The sequence below is a fragment of the Euphorbia lathyris genome, chromosome 7 (assembly GCF_963576675.1).
Source record: "Euphorbia lathyris chromosome 7, ddEupLath1.1, whole genome shotgun sequence".
Classification (NCBI taxonomy): domain Eukaryota; kingdom Viridiplantae; phylum Streptophyta; class Magnoliopsida; order Malpighiales; family Euphorbiaceae; genus Euphorbia; species Euphorbia lathyris.
Genome location: NC_088916.1, coordinates 83,403,164 through 83,415,273, shown reverse-complemented (window position 1 = coordinate 83,415,273; position 12,110 = coordinate 83,403,164). Strand labels below are relative to the sequence as shown.

Below are 12,110 nucleotides of genomic sequence, written 5' to 3'. Positions count from 1 at the left end.
CATCGTGGCAATATTGTTTATGGAACCGCATTTCTAGAAAATGGTTTGTATAACCTTGATCTAAAACATAGTGAATCAATCTATAACATAAACGCTAAAAGGATTAAAACTAATGAACTAAATCCTACATATATCTGGCACTGTCGTCTTGGCCATATAAATGAGAAACACATAACTAGGCTTTACTCGAGTGGAGCGCTAGGGTCATTCGACATGCTGTCTTATGACACGTGTGAATCTTGTTTAAGGGGGAAGATGATAAAGGCGCCTTTCACCAAACTGGTGTAAGGACCACGTAGCTGTTGGAGCTAATACACTCAAATGTATGCGGTCCAAGCACCAGTGCTAGATCTGATTTTCTGTACTTTGTTACCTTCACAGATGACTATAGCCAGCATGGGTATGTGTATCTGATGAAACATAAATCTGAAACTCTTATGAGATTCAAAGATTTCAAAAATGAAGTAGAAAATCAACTTGGTAAGAAAGTAAAAGCTCTCCGGTCGGATAGAGGGGGCGAATACTTGAGCCAAGAGTTTGTCTCATTCTTGAGAGAGTGTGGGATCGTTTCCCAACTCACTCCTCCTGGTACACCCCAATGGAATGGAGTGTCAAAAGGAGGAACAGGACCCTGCTCGACATGGTCCGCTCAATGATGAGTCAAGCTTCCCTCCCTATCTCCTTTTGGGGATTTGCTTTGGAAACTGCTACTCATATAATTAACAATACACCGAGCAAGGCAGTTGAAGGAACACCATATGAATTATGGACAGGCCGAAAGCCCAACGTTTCCTTCATGAAGATTTGGGGCTTTGATGCACATGTGAAGAAATTGATAAGTGGCAAACTAGAGTCCAGATCTCTTAAATGCCAGTTCGTGGGTTACCCTAAGGAAACTAAGGGTTATTACTTCTACAACCCAGCTGAGAATAAAACATTCGTGGCTAGGTTTGCAATCTTTTTGGAAAAGGAATTTTTTTCCAAAGTAAACAGTGGGAGTGATATTGATCTTGTTGAGATTCAAGACTCACAAACTCCTGCAGCTTATGCTGAGGATGCTTTAGGAACCAATATAGATCCTCAAAACATTGAGGAGGCTAAACTGGTTATACAGGTGGTGTTTTAAGTAGATTCGTATAAAATTCTGATGAACCCTGTGTGTATATGAAATTCAGTGGGAGCATATCCACTTTCCTCATTGGAGGCAATATATTAACACTACAAGATCAAGTAATGGTTGAGTAAATGCTTCATAATGAAAGACTTAGGAGAAGCCGATCAAGATCTACAAGTTTGATCCAACTGACTTCTAGGCTTGAGTCATGCATCGTACATAGACAAGAATCCATCATGTACTCTATGTTATGTACAAGGCCAGATGTTGCGTGTTGCACCAAACATGACTAGTCGGTGCTAGTCAGATCCCGATAAGGAACACTAGAAGATAGTCAAGGCAATCCTGAAGTACCTCAACCATACCAAGGATGTTTTTATTAGTATTTGATGAGTAGGAGGAATGGCAATATCAGGTTACACTGACCAAAGTTTTAAGGATGATAACCAGTCACATACTGGGTATGGTTTTCTCCTGAATGGCGATGCCATTAGTTGGAGATCCTTGAAGTAGCCAACCATTGCCGATTCTATAATGGAAGCTAAGTACATCGTTGCATGCGATGATGCAGAGGAAGAAGTTTGGATTAAGAAGTTCATAACCGATTTAGGAGTAGGTCAAAACTCTCCTAAGATCAGTTGATGTTTTCTGTGACAATAATGCGGCCATAGCACAAGCATGGATCCATGTCACACAAGAGATCCAAATGCGTACTTAGATAGTAACACCTTACCCGGTGACATTACATTGTAGAGGGTTGATACTGAGAACAATGTCGTTGGTCAGTGTACTAAGGCAATTGGTAGTACTGGATCTATAGTGTTTAGGGTAATACCCGCTTGGAACTAGTTCAAGTGGGAGATATGTGCCCTAGTTCATAGGCATTGGTTCTTATAAAATGTATTTGTGTCACATTAATAAAGGCATTAATCTAGTTCATTTATATCTTGTGCTATAATATGAATAGAGAATCCATTGATTGATAATCGTAAAACCATATCCCAAGTCTATTCTATCATGGGAATGATTAGGACCACAGACTTGTATATTCGACGACTGTATGGTAGTAATTGATACTAGCCATAGCACTTGATAAGTCAGTTGTGAATATGGGTACATGTTGTATACATGTGACTGGATCGATCCGCTCGAGAAAACTACATGGTGGTTGTGTCATTAGTTTTCTTAAGTAGGTCTCTAACTGTCTTCGGACCAGATTTCATTATAATATCAATGTTGGATCCGGTTCACTTTGACATACGCCTAACAGGTCTGTAACAGGATGCCAAATACGGGTATGATTGGGTGAACATATGAACACATTAGTATTGATAGTGAAGTGATGGAATTACCACTCACATAACAGTGAGATGATATCACAGGCCACTTGATAAGTGAGATTGATAAGTGTGTGGCCACACCCTGATAAGTAGTTTACTTATCTAATTCATTAATCTACTTAAGATCAAGAAATATCATAAACATCAGAGAGGATGACAGCCGCCATGTCTCTAGTTTATAATATCGATATCAAATGGTAAAAGAAGTTAAAGAGATAACTACAGGGTCTCTGCATCTTTAAGACTGCTGAAATAGTTGTATTGGTTAGGGGCAGTAATAGTTTGCTAGAATCCACTTACTCTTTGTGGCCGTGAGCCCACTGCTAACTAAGAACAGTCCCATAGGATGATGCACATTGAACATCTGAGTTAGAACTTATAGAACGGTACACTGGAGGGATGAGATTAATTGATTGGTTGACAGTAAAATGTCAAGGTAATTAATTGGTGGTTAATTAATTGATTAATTGATACTTTGTATCAATGTAATTGATTAATGGATTTAGGCGTTGAGTATTTAATTGGTTAATTAGTTTACGGGATGCAATTAATTAATTTTTAAATTAATGAAATTACATTCGTGAATGATTAATCAAACTAATACGTCATTTTATTAATTGGTTCTATTTATTTAATTGGGGTGATTCAATTTAATCTAATTGTAACTGATTGCATAGAATAAATACTATTGGTATTTATTCGAGTGATTATGTTAGGATTAGATTAGTTTTGTAATTAACCAATTAACCCTAAACCAATTAGGTTTAGAAATAACTACACTATATATAATAAAAGCCTAAAACATAAACCTATCCAATTCATATATGTATTCGGCGGCCACAGGAAGGAAAATCAAAAATTGATTTTCGCAGCCACCACATAGTTTGAGAAAGTGTGTTTTTTTGGTTAATATCACAATCTCTCCAGTTCATCCTTCGTTCTTCGACTAGCATCGGTTCTGGCTCAATAGCTGTTCGTGCACCTAACTACGGAGATCTTGCTATCTTGTGGATTCTTCAGCCGTCTCTAAAAGAGACAGTCCGGGTATGTCTATATCCCTAAACGGATCAAAAGGTTTTGTTCAATCAATGGTTAACGGACAAAGATCATATTAAAGGGATTAGAAATAAATTTTAAACCGCAATTCCGCTGCGCTACAGTTGATTAACTGGCAATAATCCCCAACAATTGTATCAGAGCCGTGGTTTAGTCCGTTTTGATTGATTGAAAATTAATAAGATTTGGTTTTTATTATTTTTCCAAATCAGTTTTGAAATTTCCTATTTAATTCCTCGTGTAGAAATTGTTCTAGGAAGTTTTCTATTTTATTTATGTCTGTATTTTGTTGTGTTTGGTTCTGAAATTATTTCTAGAATAATAAATTTAAAAAAAAAATACAGCAATTTTATTTACACAGTAAATAAAAAAAAATAGTTTCGGAAACCGAATAGCAGTCGCGGACTGCTATTCGCGAACAGCAGGCTGTTGTTGGACGGACAACAGCACTATTGCTGTCCGCTAGAAAGTAGCCATGGGGTTGCTGTCCGCTGAATTTCAGTTGTAATGGCAAATTTGGGTGTGCAGAAGAAAGAGAATAATGTTGAAATGTCCAAAAGATCTTCATCACCCTTGTGGGAGGATCTGAATCTAGATATACTAGCTTTCATTCTTGTCCGAATCTCCATAGAAGAAAGGGTAGGACTGGTTTCATTAGTCTGCAAAAATTGGTTAGCATGCGTTTCAGGACCTTATTGTTGGTCTGAAATCAACATTCAGGACTGGTGCCAAAAACGGGACCGTTCTATAGAAGATGTTGATATGGTGGCCATTAAGCTTATGAAGCACAATAGAGGTTCATTTCGGTTGCTCTCTGCTACCAAGCTTGGAATTACTGGCTTCATTTACGCTGCTAACTGGTAATTGATTAAAAATGTTTTCCTATTTTCTGTACTGTTTGAATGTTTAAAAATGGTTGCTTTGATTTGAGATATCTTTATTGATATTATGACGGTCAAGGAAATTCCATTTTAATTTCAGAGATAGGCAATGGATTGTTCATTTGGTTTAACGTTGAAAAAGAATATATTTAAACTAATTTTGGGATATTTTAGACTTTCCTTATGTTTCATCTTTAAATTAAAGTTATTCCCCATAAGAAAAAAATAGATTTGACTTTGTAGATTCTTTTCTTTCTTCTGAATATAAACATTTTGATTTACATACATGAATCTATCTATATATTATATGTTTTATGTTTTCTGTATATGTAGGGGGAAAACCTAAAGGTGCTGAAAATTAACATTTGCCTAATAAGCAAAAATTAGATTTTGACTTTGTGGATTCATTTATTTCTCTTGAACATAAACATTTCTTTTATTTCATGAATGTATCTATTTTTTTGTATTTGTAGGGGGACAAACTTGAAGGTGCTAAAAATTTCAATGAGTGAAGTGACGGACAAAATGGTGGAAAGACATGCTAATTCACTAGTGAATTTAAGTGTGTTAGACATTAGTTTTTGTTTTAATATCACTAGCAAAGGGATTGGAGAATTTGGTAACAATTGTAAAGCCCTAATTGATCTGAGAAGAAACTCAAGATATGCCATGGCTAAGAAAGTTGATGAAAGTGAGGCTATGGTGATAGCAAATACCATATCGGGTCTAAAGAAACTTGAGATGTGTTGTGGGTCTTTTACAAAATTGGGTCTTGAAGCCATACTTACTAACTGCACAACCCTTTCTCATCTCAACATTACAGGGTGTTGGAATGTGACACTCGAAGGTGATGTTTTGGATAAGTGTTTGAATCTTCAGTTTTTCAATGATCCTTGAATTGATGTTTACAGTGACGAGGACCATGATGAAAAATTTACAAGCGACGACGAGGACGATGATGAAGAATTTACAGATTATGAATAGTGTGAGAATTTATTTTATTATAGAGATGGAGTTTGTTGGGCTGTAGAATTGAAAATGCATTTGTCACACAGTTTTTAGAATATAACTCAGAAACCATGAATTGAGTGCTTCAAATGTTGGTGATGAATATAATACAAAAAATGCTTGAATCTTTGCTTAATCTTATTATGTTTATAATATATATATATATATATATATATATATATATATATATATATATATATATATATATATATATAGGTGAATTAGATGAAAAAATATATATGTACATGTGAATAGATAAAAAAAAAAATACATATATACAGGTAAATTAGATAAAAATAACAGCTGAATTAAAGTTATTAGGCTTAATAAACTTTTAACAAAATGTGTTGCCCAACTTACCAAAATGGAATCTAACAACAAAAAAAAAACTTTTCATTGTCTAAAACAAAAAGAAGTTTCTGTAAAAACTGTTCATTTATAATAATAATAATAATAATAATAATAAACTGTGAAATTTAAGATTTTTTTCTAAAATTTTACGCACAATGGGCTTACATTATAAATAAGAAAGAAACATTTTTATCCTATCCAGATGTGATTCGAACTCATGACCTTCCTAGTTATAGGGAAGCTCTCAACCACAAATTTAAGATTTTATTCTCGAGAAAAGATGATCAGAAGTTTCACTTGTTTTTGTTAAAAGTTGGATCTAAAATTGTAATGTTTTATAAGTTTGAAACTATATTACGTTTTTCCCAAAAACATTGAGGTTTGAAAAAAATTGTCTTTTCCTGTAGGTGTGGTTTTTTAGAAGGCAACAAGTTTCCGTAATAGTTGGCAGAAGGCTCTGAAATGTGCTGATACCTACGACCGTGACTTCTCTACAGGTTCTGAATTCATTTGCTTTGGTGCTATAGTGCGAGATTCTGCTGACTTTTTATGAGAAAAAATGGGTTTTTTTCTCAGCCCGAGAGACTCATTACTAGCTGAGTGCCTTAGATATGGTAAAGCCCTTAGTTGGCTAAAAGGCAAGGGGTTTACACTCTTCATAGTCCAAATGATTCAGACTCGTCCTTTGGTTTCCTTATCGGTGATTGTAAAGCCCTGCTAAAAGGACTTAGCTGATTGTAATATCTGTTTTATTAATAGGTATGTGAATCGTGTTACTCATACTCTAGCGACACGTTCTTTATGTGATCCCAGGGCTTGGGATAATTTCCCTCCTTTTATTTGTAATGATCTTTTTGATGATGAATAAATTTTACCTTCTTTTTGTCAACAAAAAAGTTGAACCTTAGAACTATGGCAAACAAATGCATTTTTATTAGCCCACATGTTTTGATGCCACGAAGAGAGGGTACGTCAAGTTATACATATGGGCAGATGACGAGTCGATTGGATGCTTACTTTGTCCAAGACAATGCAACCGAACCAGCCATCTACTGCCTAAGCCGAACTATTGCTACGAACAGAGCCATCTTCCAAATCTGTAACTATCGGCCCCTAACTCGAATCCATTAACTGAAAATCCTCATCAACGACATCTACTCCTCATCTCATGTTTGAGACGCATGGCCTGAAACAAAGCCACCACTGCAAAGAAATCTGCATCGGTGAAGGAAATAGGAGTGTCGACTCCATTCACTACGGAGAAGATCTGTCCTCGTTGCAATGGTGATTCAGATGCATCCTAATCTCAATCGACCGTGTTTTCTATCTTGCCAGAGCTTGCTTGAAAGTGAGTAGGACTAATTATTTCTAATTTGACTAGTTAAATCATGTTTCAGATTCAATTATTTTCTGAATTTGTTGATTTTATGCGATATTGGATGGATGGATCTGATTTTGACCCATTTCTAGGCATGCCTTGCATTATCATTATGTTTCAATGAGCTTTCTCCAACTGTAGTTCCATATCCAAGTGGAGTCTCTATCTGGAGTGTTCATAGTTGTATTTATCAAATTGGTATAACATAGTGAAAAACAAGTACTGTTTTTAATTGTCATTTGTCTAGCGCAGAACTACCCTATAATTCAACACCTTATTTGTAAAGAAGTGATTATCTCTTAGATTTTTTCTTTGAGCTTACTTTTCAATAGAAGTGCTTGTAGGTGCTACTTCAGTTGGGCGCCTTTGATTGATCTTGTGGTTTGCCTTATGTTGCAGAGCATTAACGTGGTTTGGAGGATTTTTTGGGCTAACTTAGTGGTGGAAGATGGAAAAGATGTATTCATTATTAATTTATCATGCATTTGGAGTTGTATTATGTGCAGGTTTAACAATTGTCACTTGTCCCAAGTTTTAGCAGGACAAGTGGTTTTATGGGAGCTGATTTAATTTGCATTTTTTTTTTGTTTTACCCATTAACACTCACTAGTTATAGTAGCTCATCTATCTACTATAGACTTGATATTATAAACACAAACATATTGTTGGATGCCCTGTTTGTGAGCTTGAGAAATGTGATGGTAAGCAATGTATTGCTTTAATAGCTTATAGTCTTGCTAAATTGTGTCTTCTAGTCTAGCTAAATTGATTGTATAAGATTGGTTTTTCATTTTTAAGATGTTGCATATTGTGTTCTGATATGTTTCATCATGAAATGAAATGAACTGCAAAAGTAGATTTATATCCATCCAGATACGACAGCTCATTTTTGAGATTCATTCTTCTCGCATAAGGGCTTGGATCAAATTCCTTCCTACCTTTGGAAGCACCCTACATCTTGAGATAGGAGAGCTTAAGAGCGGTGGTTCTGTTCCAAACCTTCAAATCAGAGGAAACCCCCCTTTTCCCTCACTCTGTTATTTCATTTCCTGGAAAGTATGGAATCCTAAGTATGAGGGATGAGTATGACTTTATTGGCCTATTACTTGAAATTTTGTGTATTTTGGGTCGATAGGGTTTTGATTTTGTGATTTATTCCATTATTTTCTATTTAACACTTTCTTTGGATGTGATCTAACAGGAAACCCAATGTCTTCTTAGTGAACCATGTAAGTTGTTGACTCTTTCCTGTTTTGTGCATTGTTTGATACTTTGTTTGTTAATTTTTAGTTAATGAACTACCAATTGAATAAAACTCCTAGAATATCAAATGTAATATTATTTTTGTTGCTTTTCGTGTTGATTTGCCAAAATGACATTTGCTTCACATGGATGTAGTTTAATTTCTCGATGTAATTTCCACTGCTTTTTTTTTCAGATGATGCCATGTTTTTATATAGGATGTGCTTTCTAGGTACAACACGACTGATGATCGGGAGGCTGAAAATATAGTGGAAAGAGTTACTCCACGACTATAACATGTGAAATCTGCAGTTGTTGATACAGATTGAAAGCGATAAATGAAGGTTTTAATCGTAAACCAACAAAGAGTTTCTTCTCTAGCTAAACTAGGAGTGAATCCCAATAACAAGGTATAAACCTCGGTTCTCAAAGAGAATAATGTTTGATTGATAAAAGTTGCCGTCATTCTTACAAAATGAGGGTTTAAATACTCCCCTCTAATAATGATAAAAGACAAAGATTACCCCTACTAGGGTTACATTCAGGTTATCGACTGAAGGGTAAAATGGGTGATACGCCCCGACAATCGGTACAATGGTACAGGTACGGATTGTCAGGGTTGTTGGTGAATTGCTTCGGGAGCAAGTAGTCCGAGAGATCCGCCCAAGGTAGATGTTGATACGCCTCCTTGCGCACTCCTAGATTCGCCCCGTTGGCTTGTCCTGGGGATCCGCCCTCCTAGGTACAACCTTCGTGAGCCTGATGTCTTGGGGATCCGCCAGAGCGCCTGTGATCAGTGATCTTAGTTAGGATGTCCGCATCATTCTCTCCTTCTTTAAAAGAACTCGGCACTGATTCGCCCTGTTTGAACTCCAAAGGACCATCCGACTTCCATGGGCTAAGGTCACGGATGTTGAATGCTGGTGAGATTTTACCAAGCCAGTTCGGCAATGCTATATGATAGGCATTGGCATTGACCTTCTTGGTGATCTTATATGGCCCGTATTTCCTAGGCCGAAGCTTGCTACTGGCGGCGTTGGCGAGTCTCTCTTTGCCCAAGTATACCATAACCTCATCCCCGACTTCAAACTGTAGGTCCCTGCGGTGTTCATCCGCCTTGGTCTTTAACTTCTGATTTCTCTCCTCAAGAGTCTCTTTCACCTCTTGGTGCATCTGTATATAATCCTTGGCCAGCTGGTTGGCGGTCACATTTCCTTTGGGAAGATGGGCTATATCAAGGACGTGATTCGGGGTCTTTGTGTATACCACTTCAAATGGAGATCTCCCGGTTCCCGAATGGACAGAGTCGTTGTAGGCGAACTCAGCTTGGGCTAAAACCACATCCCACATCCTGGGCTTATCCTTACATTTGCTGCGCAGTAAGTTTCCCAAAGTTCTATTGACCACTTCTGTCTGTCCGTCTGTTTGAGGGTGGGCGGTGGTGCTAAATTTCAGAGACGTATCAAACAGAGCCCACAACGTCCGCCAGAAATGACTGAGGAACTTCGTATCACGATCCGAGACAATGCTCTTAGGTACGCCATGTAGCCTTACAATCTCTTTGAAGAATAGCTTCGCTATTGCCGAAGCATCATTAGTCTTGCGACATGGTATGAAGTGAGCCATCTTTGAAAACCGATCAACCACGACAAAGATGGAATCCATGCCCCTCTGAGTTTTGGGTAACCCTAGGACAAAGTCCATGGACAGATCCTCCCAGATGGTTTCTGGCACAGGCAAAGGTAGCAGCAAGCCAGTATTTATAGTGCATCCCTTGGCGGACTGGCAGATATAGCATCGTTCTACTAAGTAGGTAACATCTCTCCTCATCTTAGGCCAGAAATAACGGGAACTCACTGCTTCATAAGTCTTGTCTCGCCCAAAATGCCCTCCAAGGGATCCGCCATGTAGATCCCGAACAACCTTCTCGCGAATGGAGGTGCAAGGTAAGCAAAGCTGGTTGCCCCTCCTGAGATACTCATCCATCAGGTGATACGCTCCATCTCCATGCTGGTTCTTACATTTTTCCCAAATACTCCCAAAATCAGGATCCGCCAAGTATTCTCCTCGGATGTGTTCAAAACAATCGGTCTCCAGGTTTACTGTCTTGATTAGTGACACCCATCGACTCAAGGCGTCCGCCACCTTGTTCTGTTTTTCAGTCTTATGGATAAGCTTATAGGGGAACTTATCTATGAAGGCGGACCACCGGGCATGCATGGAGCTTCGAAGTTGCTTCTGACTTCCCAGGTACTTGAGAGCTTGATGGTCAGTGTAGAGGATGAATTCTTTTCCCACCAAGTAATGCTCCCATACTTTCAACGCCCTTACTCCAGCATAAAACTCTTGATCATAAGTTGCCCATTTTTGTCGTGCCTCACAGAGCTTCTCACTGAAGTATGCAATGGGCCTCTTTTCTTGCATCAAGACACCACCAATCCCAACTCCACTGGCATCACACTCAACTTCGAACATCTTATCAAAATTGGGATACGCCAGAACTGGCGCTGTACTCAGCTTTTCCTTGATCAAGGCGAAGCTCTCTTCTTGGGTGTCCGCCCACTCGAACCCATTTCCCTTCTTCAAACATTCCGTCAATGGGGCGACTATAGAACTGAAGTTTTTAATGAATCGCCGATAAAAGGTTGCTAGCCCATGAAAACTCCTGATGTCCCCCACATTCCTCGGAGTAGGCCATTCTCCGATGGCTCTTACCTTCTCTCCATCAACTTGGACCCCCTCGCCACTAACCACGAACCCAAGGAAAACCAGGCTCTCCATGACAAAATCACATTTCTTAGTGTTGGCGTATAGCTGGTGTTTCCTTAATAGGTCAAATACTGTCCGCAAGTGCTCCACATGTTCCACCAAAGTCTCGCTATGAATCAGGATGTCATCAAAATACACAACTACAAATTTTCCAATCACGGGGCGAAGCACCTGATTCATCAACCTCATAAAAGTACTGGGGGCGTTGGTCATTCCAAATGGCATAACTAACCATTCATACAATCCATCTCTCGTCTTGAAGGCGGTCTTCCACTCATCCCCAGATCGGATTCGTATCTGATGATAACCACTCCTGAGATCAATCTTGGAGAAGACTCGAGATCCGCCAAATTGGTCCAGCATGTCATCCAACCTTGGAATCAGGAACTTGTACTTGATGGTGATCTTGTTAATAGCCCTACTGTCAACACACATCCGCCAAGACCCATCCTTCTTCGGTGTAAGTAAAGCTGGAACGGCGCAAGGACTCATACTCTCCCTAACGTATCCTATCTCGATGAGTTCCTCCACCTTCTGTCTCATGATGTCATTCTCCTTTGGGCTCATTCGATAATGTGGGAGGCTTGGTAAACTAGCCCCAGGCACAAGATCGATGTGATGTTGGATGTCCCTCAAAGGTGGTAACCCACTTGGCAGTTCGTTAGGGAACAGATCCTGATATTCGCCAAGTAGGCGGGTCACTTCATTCGGCGTCTCCCTTTCGTCCCTTTGGGCGGATTCGTGATTCGCCTTAACCATTACCACATACACCATTTGGCTCTCTTCACATTCGCTGACAAACGATTTGTGTGTAGGACAAACTACCAAAGTAGACTTCTCGTCGGCCTTTGGCTCTCTCATCATTAGCGTAAGGACGAACTTCACCCTCTCTCCACCATCTCTCAATTATGACAAAGTAATGTTCACATTACCAAACAATATTGTTATAAACCCAAAATACCACCATGATG

General features: G+C 38.6%; 1 protein-coding gene across 1 annotated transcript; it reads left to right on the top strand.

The window, feature by feature from the left end:
* The first annotated feature begins 3,306 nt into the window (after positions 1–3,306).
* Positions 3,307–5,397, top strand: LOC136234755 (F-box protein FBW2-like). The gene is made up of 3 exons (XM_066024228.1): positions 3,307–3,498; positions 4,231–4,370; positions 4,865–5,397. The coding sequence occupies exons 2-3, from the start codon at positions 4,273–4,275 to the stop codon at positions 5,286–5,288; spliced, it is 522 nt and encodes a 173-aa protein (XP_065880300.1). The 5' UTR covers positions 3,307–3,498; positions 4,231–4,272; the 3' UTR covers positions 5,289–5,397.
* The last annotated feature ends 6,713 nt before the right edge of the window (positions 5,398–12,110 follow it).

Coding starts and splice junctions, on each gene's coding strand:
- LOC136234755 (XM_066024228.1), top strand. CDS start 4,273: ATGGTGGCCATTAAGCTTATGAAGCACAATAGAGGTTCATTTCGGTTG. Junction 4,371..4,864: donor TTCATTTACGCTGCTAACTG/GTAATTGATTAA, acceptor TTGTATTTGTAG/GGGGACAAACTTGAAGGTGC.